The sequence below is a fragment of the Hippopotamus amphibius genome, chromosome 2, assembly GCF_030028045.1.
Source record: "Hippopotamus amphibius kiboko isolate mHipAmp2 chromosome 2, mHipAmp2.hap2, whole genome shotgun sequence".
NCBI classification, from domain to species: domain Eukaryota; kingdom Metazoa; phylum Chordata; class Mammalia; order Artiodactyla; family Hippopotamidae; genus Hippopotamus; species Hippopotamus amphibius.
In genome coordinates this window covers 172,531,444-172,548,016 of record NC_080187.1, presented here as the reverse complement: position 1 = coordinate 172,548,016, position 16,573 = coordinate 172,531,444, and the positions used below count along the sequence as shown (strand labels likewise).

At 44.6% G+C, this 16,573-nt stretch overlaps 1 protein-coding gene across 2 annotated transcripts; it reads right to left on the bottom strand.

Moving 5' to 3' along the window:
- Positions 1-7,819: 7,819 nt before the first annotated feature.
- On the bottom strand, positions 7,820-14,204 carry PSMB5 (proteasome 20S subunit beta 5). Of its 2 annotated transcripts, none has more exons than XM_057724815.1 (3): positions 13,652-14,204; positions 12,640-12,946; positions 7,820-8,328 (listed from the first exon to the last, which is right to left on the bottom strand). In XM_057724815.1, exons 1-3 carry the CDS (start codon positions 13,847-13,849, stop codon positions 8,042-8,044), a joined length of 792 nt encoding a protein of 263 aa, XP_057580798.1. In that variant the 5' UTR covers positions 13,850-14,204; the 3' UTR covers positions 7,820-8,041. The 2 variants fall into 2 exon arrangements, with proteins under 2 accessions (XP_057580798.1, XP_057580799.1); XM_057724816.1 differs by lacking the exon at positions 13,652-14,204 and adding an exon at positions 13,296-13,446.
- Positions 14,205-16,573: the final 2,369 nt, after the last annotated feature.

The following is a 16,573-nucleotide window of genomic DNA, read 5'->3' as shown; positions in this document are numbered from 1 at the left end:
GTAACGAGAATAGGGAGAAAATGTACATTTTTCACCTAATTACAATTTAAAATACTAGAGCATTTGAGATTTCAAATGTTAAACTTCACAGATGACTTGTCAATTGAGGAAAAGCTACTTATTCAGCTTTGAATCAAGCAGATCTCTTTAGTATTTTAAGCTGTTTCTGTTCAGTGAGATCCCAAAGGGACCTCTCCATACAGTGAAATCTAACTTCCCCTGGCAAGAGGCCAGGAAGCTGTTTCTGACAGTCCTTCATTACCACACCCGAGAGCATTTTAGAACAGTAGTGGAAGGAAATCCCAGAGCCAGTTGGGACTGTGTCCTCAGAGACAATGGAGAGGGAAGTGTCTGAGAGAGTTGAGATTTGGAGAAATGAGAGAGGTTACACAAAGGTGGAAGATAATACAAAGGAAAAGAGAAGGAAGAGAGGCAGGCAGCAGGGAATAATACTCAAGGAAGAGTGAAGAAAGGAGTTTATGCTGTAACAGGAGTGAGGGCTGATTAGATTTTAAAAGAAAACAGTTATGGGACTTCCCTGGTGGTCCAGTGGTTAAGAATCTGCCTTCCAATGCAGGGGACTTGGGTATGACCCCTGGTTGGGAAACTAAGATCCCACATGGTGGGGCAACTAAACCTGCACGCTCTAGAGCCCGCAACTAGAGAGAAGCCCATGCGCCACAACCAAGTGCCCATGCGTGGCAACTAAGACCCAATGCAGCCAAATAAATCAATAAATATTTTTTAAAGAAAAAAGTTATTGATATGATGAATTATTAAATGCAAAATAAATTGTATAAACAGCTTGGAAGTTTTTCTTTAAAGATGCAAAAAATGAATAAATACAAATAAATTAAAATGTAAAAATAAAAAATTAAAGATAGGTAAATGCAAAGTAAAAGGAGGAAGAGGAAAAGAAAGATGCCAGCTGATATAGGTAGAAGAAAAGACTGAATTTGAAAAACCAATATTTGCAACCACCAATGCAAAAATTGATTCAGGAAGGATCATCAGTGGATATTCCCATGATTTCAAATAATCACTCTACTTATTATTAGTTTACTAATTAATTGCAAAGGGCAAGTGTACCTTGATAATGGAGAAACCTAGCAGGAAAACTTCAGCATCACCTATAAGGCAACGAAATGACATTATTTGCCTCCAACGCAGTGCAATGGAAAGTATACAATATCATCTAGGCAATATTCTTGCTAAAAATGTTTAACCTGAATCTAATCATGAGGAAAGAATCAGACAAATCCAGATTGTACAGGACATATGATGTTCTGTGCTCTTCAAAGTATAAATGTCATGAGACTCACATACAAATAGGCACTATCCTAAATTAAAGGCAACCGAAAAGACATGACAATTAAATGTGATGTGTGAGCTCTGATTGAATCCTGGATCAGGAGAAAAATATATAATGGACATTACTGGGACCATTGGTGAATCTGAATACAGACAGGATATTGGATAATACCATCATAGTAGTATTAAATTATCTTGGTGTGAAAACAGTATTATGGTTTTGTAAGGGAATATTTCAGTTCTTAGGAGACATATTTAGGGGTAACATATCATCTCTGTAATTTATTTTTTCAAATGATTCAGTAAAATAAATATTAATAAGTAAGTGGCAAAGTGATAATTAGTGAAGGGTAAGTGGGTATTCACTGTACTATTCTTTCAACTTTTCTGAAGCTTTCAAGCATTTCAAAATTTTTTAAAAATAGAAACATTTTTTGCTTTAGATATTTAGATTCAGGGGACTTCCCTGGTGGTCCAGTGGTTAAGACTCCATGCTCCCAATGTAGGGGACCCCAGTTCGATCTCTGGCCAGGGAACTAAGATCCCACATGCCGCAACTAAGCCCATGCACCGCAACTATGAGCCTGCGTGCCACAACTAGAGAAGCCCGTGTGCCACAAGGAAGACCCAGTGCAGCCAAAATAAATAAATAAATAAATTTGAAAAAAGATATTTAAATTCAGTTCTTTCTCAAGACAAAGTTATGGTCTCAAGGACTCTGGGATTCTCTGATTTATTTTAGGACTCCAGTATAATGCTTCAGAAAATTCCAAAGCACATGTTAATGAACATCACCCAGGATGTCAAAGCATTTTGCTTAAACATGTGGAAGAAAAACAAGTGGCAACAATTCTAGATTTTGAAGGAAACAAAAACCCAAAGAACGGTGGCTTGTCTCCATTTTTGGGTGTGGGGCTTAGTGATACAACTTCCGCTCTTTCACCATTAGTCCTTCCCTTGTAAAGAGCAAGTCACTCATGCCAGGAACCAGGCTTGGGTATTGGCTAAGCCTCTGTCCATGGATTGAAAAGAAAGCGAAATAAAACAAAATATGCTAAGGAAGATAACCTACAGAATTACACCTGGAGCTCAGTTCTTCAGGGGCTGATCGTATTTTGTGTGAAACTAATCCTGCCATTTGAAGAGAAAAACAGCAGGACTGCAGAATCCAGGCAAGGTGGGGATGGGCAGGAATGCTTCTCAAAACTGCTTTTATGACACCTAGTTGTAGTCATAAGCAGGGGGTGGCAAAAATTTTTAAAGACTCATAAAGCAAGTAATTTTAATTTGTCTTAATTTTAAAATTAATATAACGTTTCATAGTACGTTTCAGAGGAGCAAACGGCATCTTGAAATTCAACAATAATAGGGAGAAGGGTAAGAATCACTGGCATTAAGACACCGTAGTGATATCCTTCACTCATTCATTTATTCACTAAAAATACATCTTTCTCTCTACTGAGTAGCCTGCACCACGTTAGACATTGAGGAATAAACAAAAAGTGTAGTAGAGTTAAGTGTTTAACTGAAAAGGAAGACAGATATCATAAAACAATCAGTGACCTTACATAGATGCTCTTGGATATAGCCCATGCAGCTGAGGACCACACCTCGGCTCTGCTGACTCAAGGCACATCCACCTTTATGCGCATTGTCCCTCTTTGGGAGGTACTCAGAGATGTGGGACTATGCTTAATCTATTGTTCTGGTTTAAAATACTCCATTGCTTTCTTTTCTAAGATTAAGCTTTGAGTGCAGACTCAAGGGAAACATAGGGATTGTGAACCTCCCACAGAACCCTGCTGCTCAGTGGCTTCGCTCCAATCAGACAATAATGCACATCACCACTCCAGGTGAGCTGCCGTTAGAAAAGGGTCGATGTTTTCTGTGAAACGCTACGCATGGGGAAGCTAAGAATGTCTGATGTCCCTGGGATAGTGATGGTATTGAGGCTAGGCTGGGAAAAGAGCTGCAGTATGTGCAAAAATATCCCGTTGACTTTGGTCCCTTGTGGGCTACACACATTCCTACATGGACCTACTTACGTCCTTCTTACTGGAAGCACCTGCTATTCCTGTCTCCTGGGAGCTTGCGGCCCCCCTCTCGCCATTTGAACAGCCTTGGTCCTGACCTGAGGGCATGTATGTGTGAGGTGTGTGGCCAGGGGTATGAAGGTGAGGGGAGAGAGGACCTTTTTGTGAGCCTAAAAATAAAATGCTAAAAGGTACTGAATCTGTGATCCTACCTCACTTACCCTGCTCCTCTTATGAGAGCGGTTTCTACTTTTCTGTCTTCCTGCCTGGATTGCAAAGGAGAGAGCTCAAACCTTTCCAACCTTGCACAAGCAGTGTAGACATAGAGAGATTCTTGCAGAATGTAAGTGACTGTGACAGTACAGGGGCAGTACGCAGAGGCACGTGTTCATTATGTATGGCTGGAGAAATTATCTGTCTCCAGGGGGACATGTTTCACTGTGCATTAGCTTCTCGCCGCTTCCTTCCTCCCTGTTTCTCTGCCCACTCTCTCTGTCACTGTCCTTCTGAGTCTCCCTTCCCACTCCCTGACCCCCCATTCACAGTCCAGCTCTGCCCATCAATGTCTCCATCCATCTTCTCTGCCACGTCCCCGTCTCCCTCTCCTCTTTGCTCAATCTCACTCTTGCTGTCCAGGAGTCGCTTTTCTGTTTCTGTCTCTCATTTGTCTCTTGTTTTCTCTAGCTCACTTTCTCACATTCCATCTGTGTTTCCTTCTGTAATACCAGCTTTTTGGGTACCCTGAAGCTAGTGATAACCTTTTCTTGTTACATTAACATCCATAAGCAGCCCTTGGTTTATTGATTGATTAATTATTTAAATTCTGTGGAGGAAAGAGAATGGAATTTTTATAAAGTGAGAGCAGAGAGAAAACATGGAATCAAGCAGAGGGAGGACAGAGAGAAGGGGCAGCCGGAGAGGAGGCGGGGGGCGGATACAGGGCAGGCACCAGAAGGGGCTGAACCCAGGCTATCTAATTTCCTTTCAAAGAAACTGCTTCAGCTCTTCATGGCTGATGACAGCTAAGTCTGGATTATAAAGGGTTAAGCGCCAAGTGAGGCTTGGCACCTAACCCACAGGCAGAGCTTCAGGGAGAAATGAGTTGGGTTAAATAAACCCAAGAAGCTGACGTGGGTAGAATTTCTTCTGCCTGACCCATTAACAACTGCGAATGGGACATTTTAGAAATGGTTTTTATTGAGATGCTTCAGTGGGGCATAGCCCTGAGAAGCAAGAACTTGGCTCTGAGGCCAGGCCTGGGGTGCACTGTGGGGATGCGGACAGTGGGCTGACGCGGGGGTGGAGGGGCGGCCTGGCTCAGGCGGGGGCTGGCAGCGGCTGCTGAGCAGGGCGGCTCTGACTGCTGGGTTCGCTCTCTCGTCTTGCCCGCCATCATTAAAGCTTTCCCAGTATGATGCTGGCTTCCTAAAGGGAAACTAGAATTTAAAAAGCAAACAAGAGAAAGAACAAAAAAAAAGAAAACAGCAAAGATGCTTGGCTGCAATATACGTATGTTTTAAATCATAAAGCTCTTAAGCCTGTCTTGAGGTCACTGCTGCTGGTCAGTTTCAAAGCATCTAATCTACTGCTAGAGCCCTGGCAGGAGGGGCTGTTAACAAAACAATCAAAACTAACAGAAAATGAAACACCTAACTGTACTCATCAAATTACATACGCTCATGTAGATTCATCATTGACCCAACCAGCCTCCTTCCTTCTTCTAAGACTAGGGAAATGCTCCCCAAGTTTCCCTCCACCTTTTCTCACCTTACTCCTTTTCTACCCCACCTCTTGCTTCTCTTCCCCGACAGACCACATAGAACCCGTGGACCAGAATAAATCAGTTGTTTTATTTCCCCTCAAAGGATGTAACTTTCCACTCCCCAAATGGCTTTGACAGTTTTCTCATTTGCTAGCTGAGGAGGATATCAAGAGACACTGACCTTCTGGTTTTGCCTAAAGAGGGAACACTCAGTAACTATTATGCTTCAGTCCCTGATTTAACTGTGCCCTTCCTGCCTCCTCCCCATGTCCTTGCCTACCTTTTCACCTTCCCTTATGAACATTCTACTCACCCCACGGGGCACCGCTGCCCCCACAGCCCTCCTTTGCCTGGTGGGGAGATGCTATAAGGCACATGTCTTCAACCTCACAGCATTCCCTGCCAGCAAGAGAAAGTGAGGGGCTCTAGGAGTGCTTTGCTCCCTATTTAATCAGATTAGTCCCATCACCTACCCTGAGGAATCAGATTTTGGTGTTACTGAGCTATCTGTGGAAGGAGGAGAGATTGTCAGACATCACTTATAAAGCCCTGGCCCTTGGATGCCTGGGAACTGCCGAGAGAAATTAATCTTCCAGCTATTTAAGGCAATTTCTTTTCCATCATCCTTTGTCAAGAGGACTGCACTGGGAAATGAATCTGATGGGAGTCCCTGAACTGGTACACTCCACTCAGCAGCATCTCTCCAACACTATGCAGCATCCATCATCCCCACACAAGCAGAGACACACATCACTGCAAAGCCAACCGCCCACCAGTACCAGCAGCAAGAAACCGAGATCGCAGAGTGGGTGTCACTGGACCTAGAGACTTGTAGTTTACCTCTACCTCTGCTCTACTTTCTTTCCAGAAAACCTACCACAAATTGCTCTCTTCTATTAAGCCAGTCTTCCTTTTATCCAAAATCCAGGAAGGCAGAGAAACAGGGATATGCCAGAACATGGGTCTCTAGGATCTGGGTTTTTTTGCCTGAGCATAAGGACTAAGCCAGTGCAGAATAGGTGTTTATAATGAACAGCTAGACCACTGCCAAGTCAGGTGTGAGATGAAAACCGGGAAAGGGCAGCATTACTTCAAGACTACGTCTTCTCTTCAGACTGAACTTTCTTCCATGAGCTAAAAGCCTAGGGAGTCTTATGCTCTCTAGGGTCAATGTAAAAGAATTCCAAGCTTCAACTCTCTTTTCACCCTCAGGGTTATTTCCCAGGGTAGTTATTTTCAAATTGTGTTCCTTGGGGTTCCAAGAAGTGCCAGGGAGTATGAGGGGGGCGGGGGGGGGGGGAGGGGGGCAGTGTGGGAAGTGGCTGGAGGGGGAAGATCAATGGTTGACGCGCTGGACCCTTCAACGATATTTCAATCTGATTTGATTTCTTTCAGGGGCTGGGATTTCTCCTAAGAGTTCACTTTTTAAAAAGAGTTCTAATTTTGCAAAAGGTCTGCAAACCACTGTCCTGAGAGGAAGACAACTGTGTCTGTGCCTCTCGCAGCTAAGCATCTGTGGACGGCTGTGCAGAAGGGAGCTGTAGTGCAGGGAGCTGCAGCGTGGCTCCTGCCTGCTCTGACTAGAGCAGGTCTAGGTCCATGCTGGCAGCTCCTCGGCTCCAGGGGCTCTGGAGGCGCTTTTCAGCAAAATGATTCTCCTTAGGCATGAGAGTCATTTGTTTTCCAAACTCCCTTCTCTGGTCTCACTAATTCCCAATTTCCATGCATTTGACAAATGCAATTAACAAGCCTCGATTGGGTCCTGGCCGACAGCCCTCATCAATCAATAGGGAGACTGCGCGGGGCGGAAGGGGCGGGAAGGTGCAAGCAGGGAAGGTGGCTGCAGCATGCAGCATGGGGGAGGAGAAGCGTTACCCCTCTGCTCCTGGGGGTGCTCCGTCCCAGCCCCTTGGCCTCAGAAGACAACTGCGTCGCCATCCTCACCGACCACTTTCCTCCTTCTTGCCAACTAATACAAAGCAGTGTCTGTGCCCTCCTCTCCCATTTCTTAAAGGTTTCTCCCATCAACCTCCTCTGTCTCCCCTGCGTCTATGTCTTCTCCTTAACAGAAGGCCTTGCCATCTGCCGCCACCACAGCTTGAGAAGCCCCTCAGTGCCGGGTGTGATAAATCAGCACCATCGCTCTGCTCTCAGCAGGGCCTCTCCTCCACCCACACGTTCCAGTGAAATTTTTGTGCTGCTTCCTGCCCAGGAGGCTGTAAGTCCACCATCGTCTCCGTCTCCCACACAGACACACACGAGAGCGCCAGGACAGGGATCACCATGCTGGTGGTCGCCACTGTTTTCACACACACCTCTTTGTCCTCTCTTTTCCCAGGGTCAAAGTCTCCCCTTCCCAACTGGTTTACCCTCTTCACCTCTGTGCTCTGCATACAGCATCAGCCTCCCCGCCCCCACCACAGGAGGAGAGCTTTTTCCTCTGCAGCTCCGCCTGGTACAGCCCTGTGCATCTTTCCACCTCATCAACTTTTCATCTCTTTGCAAACGGAATCAGGAAGTCTCTCCCTCCTCCCTGCCCCTTCTCTTCTTCTCCTTTGTTATTAGCTTCACGAGTGGGGTCGTTAATGTATTCACTAGACAATGTCTTCACACCACCGTTTTCTGTAATTACAGTCACTTCCCTCCCACTGTCCCGGCTTATTTGACTGTAAAGTGCTTGGAGGAGGGATAGTGTGGAGAAAAGACACCACGCAGGCTGAGGTCAAGTAGTGTAATGTTAACATCCAAGAAAGTAAAGCAAATAATTACCTCTGCAGTAGCTCGTTAACAACTGGTAACACATGGAGGTCAATGAACCAGAGATTTAACAAAATGATGGATACAATCGGGGACCCCTCCACTAGACGATGGGGAGCTGTACCCATATTACCAACAAGTCACCCCAAGAAACGCAAGCAGCCATATATGCCCTCCTTCAGGGGGTAGATCCACTATACGTGTCATGTAGATCAGCTACATTGTCACTGGAGACTCGAATCCAGCCATCCTCCCGGACATGGTAGAGGTTGACCGAACCTCCTGAGTAGGCATCTCTGTAGGTGGCTTGATAGATGGCTCGACGGGCCAGATCATAGGCCTCTTCCACCTCCAGGTCATAGGAGTAACCTCGATCCATGACCCCATAAGCATACACAGAGCCAGAACCTACAGAGAAGGTGGCCCCTGAAATCCGGTTTCCTTCACTGTCCACGTAGTAGAGGCCTGGAAAGAGAGATGAGGCTAGTAAGAAAAAATGATTGCCCTTTTGACATCTAATTCATCCTCCAAGACAACAGTTCTCCATTCCTCTTGAAATCCAGGGGAGACCAGCAGAAATACAAGAAAATAGCACTTCTATAAAATTACTTAAAAAAATAAGGTGAAGAAATCAAATTAAATATTAAGACTTCAGGATTCTACACATACCATCCCATCACACCTCACATTACAATAACTGCCCTGTCTTCTCTGAACAACCAAAAAGCAAGCATAATTCAAATGACTTAGGTTTCAAGCACAGAACTTCAGGCACTGTGGGAGGTAATGTTTAAGACAATCCTGGGACTTCTCTGGCAGTCCTGTGGTTAAGACTCCACACTTCCAATGTAGGAGGTACAGGTTTGATTCCTGGTTGGAGAAATAGGATCCCATATGCCAAGCAGTGTGGCCAAAAAATGAAGGAAATAAAAAGGCAATCCTAACCCTCAGAGTTTAGAGTATCTGGGGGACAAGGCATACATCACACAGTAAGAAAATAAAGTCTAGAATTCTAAATCATATTGTAAAGACCTGCACTGTCTAGTATGGTAGCACTAGCCACATGTGACCACTGAGCATTTGAAATGAAGCTAATACTACATGCTGGATCTACTGCGTTAAATAAAATTATTATTGATACTAATTTTGCTTTTTATTTTTAATTTAAAAAATGTGGCAGGACTTCCCTGGTGGTCCAGTGGTTAAGAATCTGCCTTCTAATGCACTGGACTCAGATTCGATCCCTGATCCGGGAACTAAGATCCCACATGCCTCGGGGCAACTAAGCCCAAGCACTGCAACTACTGAGCCTGTGGGTCACAACTACAGAGAAGCCCACATGCCGCAACTAAAACCTCCTGGAGCCAAATTAATAAGTTAAAAAAAAATGTGGCTACTACAGCATTTAAAATTACATGTATGGGACTTCCTAGGTGGCGCAGTGGTTAAGAATCTGCCTTCCAATGCAGGGGACACGGGTTCAAGCCCTGCTCTGTGAAGATTCCGCCCGTCACGGAGCAACTAAGCCCGTGAGCCACAACTACTGAGCCCATGTGCCACAACTATTGAAGCCTCCGTGCCTAAATCCCATGCTCTGCAACAAGAGAAGCCCCTACAGTGAGAAGTCCACGCACCACAATGAAGAGTAGCCCCTGCTCTCAGCAACTAGAGAAAGCCCGTGTGCAGCAGCGAAGACCCAACACAACCAATAAATAAATTAGTTAATTAAAAAAAAATTACATGTATGACTCACATCATATTTCTATTGGACAGTGCTGGTGCAGACCAATGGTGGCCAGGCCAACCACCTATTTTTTTAAATTAAAAAAAAAAATTTTTTTTTGGCTGCACTGTGTGGCTTGCGGGATCTTAGTTCCCCAGACCCTGGCCCTCAGCAGTGAAAGCACAGAGTCCTAACCATCAGACCACCAGGGAATTCCCCCAACCACCTATTTTTATAAAGTTTTATTAGAACATAGCCACAGCCATTTGTGTATATATTGTCTATGACCACTTTTTTGCTAAAACAATGGAGCTACATAGTTGAGACAAAAATTAAATAGCCTACAAGCCTAGAATATTTACTTATATTTGGCACTTTATGGAAAAGTTAGCCAGCCTCTGATATAGAAAAAAATTTAGACAAGGATGTAATAACATCTTTTTTATTTCCACCTGTTGGACCTCTCCAGCTGGACGCCTTTGTCACCGAATTCATATTTAAATTTCCTGTCCTCAAATACTTTCAGCAGTTCTCCATTACCTACCATACTCATCCTTCTTCTGCCCCACTAATCCACTTCCTTCTGTATTTTCAAATTCTGTCAATGCCTCACTAATCTTTTTCCTATTTCAGTGGTTCTGAACACTCACTATGCATCAGAATCACCTAAGGAAGTTTTCTTTTTGTTTTTTTTGTTTTTCTTTTTTTTTGGCCATAGTGTGAGGCTTGCCAGGTCTTAGTTCCCCCAACGGGGGATCAAACCTGGGCCCCAGCAGTGAAAGTGCAGAGTCCTAACTACTGGACCACCAAGGAATTCCTAGAAAGTTTTTTAAAAGATGCCTAGGACTTAACCCAGGTATTTTTTTCAATTGGTCTGGGTGGGGGATAAGCACGGAGCTAGATTCTTAAGTTCTTGAGGTGATTATGATACAAGCCAGGTTGAAAAGCACTGCTGTTATCAGTTTTCAGGTTCTGAGATGGTTCTAACGCAGAGCCCCTCCTCAGTTCCACTGCCACTACCTTGCCTAGGTGGCTCACCATCTGGTTCCAATTTCCCTTTCTGGCTTTCTGGCTCATTACTCTGCTGCATAATTAAACTAGACTTTCAGTTACTCCCCCCAAAATTTCAAGCTTCTCTCCTCTTCTTTTGTTCATTGTGTTTCCTTCCTCTCATTTTCACATCCAGGAAAATGAGTCCTCCCCAATTCCTCCCATCAGAAGCATCCCCCCAACCCCCAAATTCCTTCAGCATTTTATTGGTTCTCTTTAAAGTAGTATTCATCTCATTCAGCCTTGCATTAAGTAATCTGTGATCCTTTCTCAGTCTGCTTGAGGCCAGAGGCTGACTTATCCTGAATGGGACAGCTTGTCAGGAAGGCTTCTTGAGATGGTACAATTTAGGTTATGCTATGGCTTCCTGGGTTTTCCTTGCTAGTCAGTTTCTGTACTCTCTTATACCGTTTTCCACCACCTGGGACCAATCCCATAGCTAAGGATTCAAAACAACTTTTCCACAATGCTTCCCTAGACCACACAAGATGTAGGGAACTGTTCTTTCACACTTTTCAAAGAGAAAAGTGTCTCAATCTCCAAAGTAACAAGCTGAGCTCCTCTCTCAGATGCACTTTTAAATCTCTCCTCATCCATCTTCTATTGAGTAGTGAACTGATATTCTCCAAAGCAAATGAAAAAGTGGTGGGTATCCTACAGTTGTTCAACAGAGGAAACCTAGGCATTTAGAAAGCAGGTAAATGAGGGAATTCCCTGGTGGTTCAGTGGTTAGGACTCCACGCTTCCACTGGTCAGGGATCCTGAAAGCCACACAGTCAAAAAAAAGAAGAAAAAAAAAGGTAAATGAATGAAACAAAAACAAAATACAATAGGAGGAAAGATTAACTATTTTCAGGCACCAAAGGGGAAAATTAAACAGAATGTGACTAGCTATACCCCAGCTTGCCTAAAGGGACATTCAAAACTGGCTGAAGAGGAACTGATACCAGATACAAGACTGAATTTCCTGGCAAGGTTTTCACATACTAGAAAAAAAACAGGCTAAGGAATTTCTTTTCAGAGGTGACAACAGGACCTAGGTGACTATATCAAGCAAGAAAACAAGAAGAGCCCCAAAGGGCCCTTCTAGGCCAAGGACTCTCTACAGGAAAAAAGGGAAGAGAAATGACTAACTTTTGAGTAGTTACTTAGTTTTGCTGTCCAGTATGGTAGCCACCAAGCCATATGTGGCTGTTGAACAACTGAAAAGGGGCTAATGACACATGCTGAAATGATAATATTTTAGTCATTTTGGATTAAGAGAACTGTTAAAATTAATTTCACCCATTTCTTTTCACTTTTTAAATACATCCATTAGAGGGACTTCCCTGGTGGTCCAGTGGGTAAGACTCTGTGCTCCCAATGCAGGGGGCCCGGGTTCAATTCCTGGCCAGGGAACTAGATCCCACATGCATGCCGCAACTAAGAGTTTGCATGCTGCAACTAAAAAGATCCCACATTCTGCAGTGAAGATCCCATGTGCCACAACTAAGACCCAGGACAGTCAAAATAATAAATAGATAAATTAAAAAAAAAAAAATTTGTTAAACATATCCATTAGAAAACGTAGAATTACACTTGTGGCTCACATTATATTTCTATCAGATTACACTGACTAGAGTTTTTATATCTATTACCCAAATTAATTCTTAAACACAACCCTTTGCAGGTCTTACATTTTACAGGAGAGACTAGAAGGAAATACATTATGTGTCAGACACTACATGCTTGACATGTATTACCTCATGGAACCTATGTAACAGGAGATGAAACAGGCTGAGAAAATAAGCAGCCTACCCAAGGTCACATGAGTAATCAATGACACAGCTATCTACCTCCGTGCCCTTTCCTACACTTACAGCCCTTCCTTGAACAAAATGAAAGGACTGAGAACTAATCAACACATCCTCAGCACTGACATAAGCTCTTTCATTCATCTGTTCATCCAACCCCTCCTCTCTGTAGTGCCAGCCCAAGAATCACATGATTGCAGCTTAACTCACCAGGGCCTCTCTTATCCCAGCCACATATCATGGTGCCCATGGACAGCCCCATGCCTTTATACTGATACACCATGTTGGCAAGCAGCTTGGAGGCAGCTGCTACTGAGATGCGTTCCTTGTTTCGAAGCTCATAGATTCGACATTGCCGAGCCAACAGCCGCTCCCAAAAGCTGCAATCCGCTGCACCCCCAGCCATGGTGCCCAGCAGGTAGGGGTTGATCTCTATCACCTTCTTTACTGTCTGGGAGGCAATGTAGGCACCTGCTGTGGCCCGGGAGTCTGCTGCAACAATGACTCCATGGCGAAACTGTTCAGATCAGAGGAAACACAAAACAGGCCACATCAGACCACAAAAACATCATCCTGACGTTTCTTTATGCATCAATGCAAACCCAGAACATCTGTCTCTGCCGTTTTATACTTCACAACATACTATCCCACATATTAATGTCACTAGAGTTTCACATCAATCCCTTGACATGGGATTACCTTCAGTATTCCCTTCACTCGATGGCTGAGGGATGACATTGAATGACTTACCCTAGCTAGTTATTGCAAAGCTGGGCCAGGAATCCCAATTGTCTGGCTCCTAGTACAGTGCTTCCTCCCACCAACCTTCCTCCTCAAGCCATAGCGTTTCGGTTACCCTGGCCTACCGGGGCCACTCAGTTTCCAAAACCTTTGGTGGTTGCAACAGCCTCCTCTCTGCCACTGCTGCTGCGGCCTCCCCTTTCCTGGACAGGAGCAACCTGCAATCGCCTAGGAATAACCCAAGCAGCCACCGGCTCCTTCTCCCGTTTACCCCTCCCCCCCCCCGCCTCCCACCCCAGCCAGAGCGAGAGCCGAGGCCTTTCGGGGCAATGAGACAGCGAAACCGCCGGGGTTGGGGTGAGAGGCCGAAGCCTCCGCCTGGGCTTCGTGGCCGCGACCACGACGGGTTCCGGACCGGCTGGGAGGCCGGGAAGGGCGCAGGCGCGCGGGACTCAGCCCGGCGCTACGACTGGGTCCGCACCTTGAAGGCCAGGGTGGTGGTTCCATGAAGCATTTCAATTCTCGGCTCCTCTGGGACACCCCAGCTGGGCGCAGCCAGGCTCAGCCCATCGCCGGGACTCCCTGGACCCAGGTCCAGCAGATCCGCACGACCCCCGAGTCCGAAAAACCCGCTCCGGTTCACGGGTAGCGGTCTCTCCAACACACTGGCGAGCGCCATGTCTAGTAAGGGCAAAGAGAACTGCCTGCCAGAACGTCCAGCAAAAAACGGCCGGGCAACGCCTCGCCGTCACAGCTTCACTCCCTATTAAATCTATCACAGGAAGCAGCCATTTTAATTCCTGGCAGCCACGCCTCCAAACACAGGCGCCAGACGGGAATGATCATTTTCAGCGAGGAAGAAAGAAATAAATGGTTTCACACCCCTTAAATGACAAAGGGCTGTGGCTGCCATATTGACTTTGGTCACGTAAGCAACACGGGATTAGATTAACCTACAATTCATAGGAAGCAATCGCCAACGTCCAGGTTGAGGGAGGGACGTGGGGCCCGCCATCTTTGAGAAGGGCGTGACTGGTTGAAAATCTGTTCTAAGCCCATAGCGGTAAATCAGCCCCGCCCTGCCCGGTGTCCAAGCAACGCTTTACACCTCGACTACTTCAGCAGTCTGTTAACGCGACTGAAGTTGCCATTTTGTGTAAGGGCACTCTCTAATACTGGGTAAAATAATGATCTACGCTGAGGCCATTTTCCTATGAAGTTAGTAAAACCACAGTAGTTTGTGCTAAAAAGCGCAACAAAATAAGAGCGCTATACCTCTTGTTGTTTGATAGCATCCATCGCCACACTGGCCGCGTTCTCTAACAGTAACCAGTTTTTAAGCTTCAATATTGTCTTTACTCCCATCCTCTGGTGGAAATTCTAATAAGTAACCAATTGCCCAAAAGGCACATAGAAGAATAAAGAAGGAAAAGCAAGGGCCCAATTAACCCACAGGCCGAGTTTGCGATTCAGCTCCTGAATAACTGAGTCAATAGTAATTTGCCATTTCAGAGCCTGGAGGAGAGTTGAGGCTCCATAAAGATGTACCAAGAGGTTTTCTGACTTAAGCTTGCTAAGACAGGCTCTTATTCAGGAATGTGCTGTATTTCATTGTCTCTCCCTCTCTCCACCCACCTTCATTTTTCAACCCTTTTGGGAACCATAACAAGCAAGGAAGTGGGCAAATGTATGAAATGTTGCCTCCTGCTTTATGGTTCTGTGAAGTCAGTGTCTGGCCTACCTTGTTGGATTTCAGCAGCAACATCCATCAATATCTAAATTCTTCTTTCCTCTGATGCCCAGCTCAGCCCCTCCTCTTCCCAGCCGACTCTGCATGTGTTGTATTTTTAATGCTGAAATTTGGAAACTCTTTCCAAACCCAGCCATCAGAATGTAATGAAGCAGAAGATCTTTATGTGGGTCTCACACTTGGATGGTGTGGAAAAATGCAGAGTGCCTCTGTTTATTGAACACGTGTTATTTTGCAGTCACTCCTGCAATGCAACTAATCCTCCTGACTTCTCACGGTGGTTCTTTCACTCTGCCACTAATGGTGTCTGCTTCACTTAAGGCACTTTCACATTTTACCTGGTTATAAATATACATTTATCTCCCACTGGATTGTGAGCTTTTAAAAACAGGTATTTCTTGGGAATTCCCTGGCTGTCCAATGGTTAGTACTTGGCGCTTTCACTACCAGGGGCCCACGTTCTATCCCTGGTCAGGGAACTAAGATCCCACAAGCTGCATGGTGTGGCAAAAAAAAAAAAAAAAAAAAAATTCTGTACAGATTGGCATTTCTCTACTATTCATCCCTGTTCCCACTGTGTGCTTAATACATGTTTGCCAAATGAACACGTGAAAGAATGACAATAATGTGCTTCCAGTCACAGAGGCTTGAAGCCCTGGCTCATCTTGACAACTCCCCTTCCTTTCCTCCACATCCACTAGGTTGCCAAGTCCTGTTCATTCTCCCTCTACAGTTCTTCTCACATTCTTTTTCACTGCAAATGATACTGCCTTTGGCTTCTTATCTCTTCACTCCTGAATTACTGAAATATTCTCCTAACTGATTTTTCTGGGCCCAAACTATGTCTCTAATTTATTCTGTGCAGCACCAGATTGATTTTCCTAAAACATCATCTTGAGCGTATCATTTGCCTGCTTAAAAATGGTCCGTAAGGTTCAGCTCCTCAGCACGGCATTCAAGGCCTTCCATAAGCTGTTCCCAATGTACTTTACATTAGTTCTCTGCTCCAAGGTCCCACTCAGGGAGATCTCAAAGAGGAGAGATACAAATGATCAGTGTTGCTGTTGGTGGGAATATAATTTGGTGCAGTCACTATGGAGAATAGTATAGAGGTTCCTCAAAAAAAAAAAAAAAAGAATCAAAAATAAAACTACCATATGACCTAGTAATCCCATGTTTGGGTATTTATCCAAAGGAAATGAAATCACTATCTCGTAGAGATAACTGCATGCCAGTGTTCATTGCAGCATTATTCAGAATTGCCAAGACATGGAAACAATACCCATCATCAATGGATGAATGCATAAAGTGTTATATATGTGGTGGAACATTATTCAGCCATAAAAAAGAATGAAATCCTGTTATGTGTTAACACATGGATGAAACTTAAGGATATTATGCTAAGTGAAAGAAGTCAGATAAATACTGTATGATCTTATTTATATGTAGAATCTAAAAAAGCTGAACTTTCAGAAACAGATAGTAGATTGGTGGTTTCCAGAGGCTCGGGGTTGTAGAAAATAGGGAGATGTTGGTCAAAAGTACACACACTTTCAGTTATACGAGGAATAAATTCTGGGAATCTAATGAACAGCATGGCAACTACAGTTAACAATACTCTTGTATACTTGAAAGTTGCTAAGAGAGTAGATC

Excerpts from the sequence above, each read along its gene's own strand:
- PSMB5 (XM_057724815.1), bottom strand. The coding sequence starts at position 13,849 with ATGGCGCTCGCCAGTGTGTTGGAGAGACCGCTACCCGTGAACCGGAGC. Across the intron at positions 12,947-13,651 it reads CCACCACCCTGGCCTTCAAG|TTTCGCCATGGAGTCATTGT; the intron begins GTGCGGACCCAG and ends TGATCTGAACAG. Across the intron at positions 8,329-12,639 it reads CTGGGATAAGAGAGGCCCTG|GCCTCTACTACGTGGACAGT; the intron begins GTGAGTTAAGCT and ends CTCTCTTTCCAG.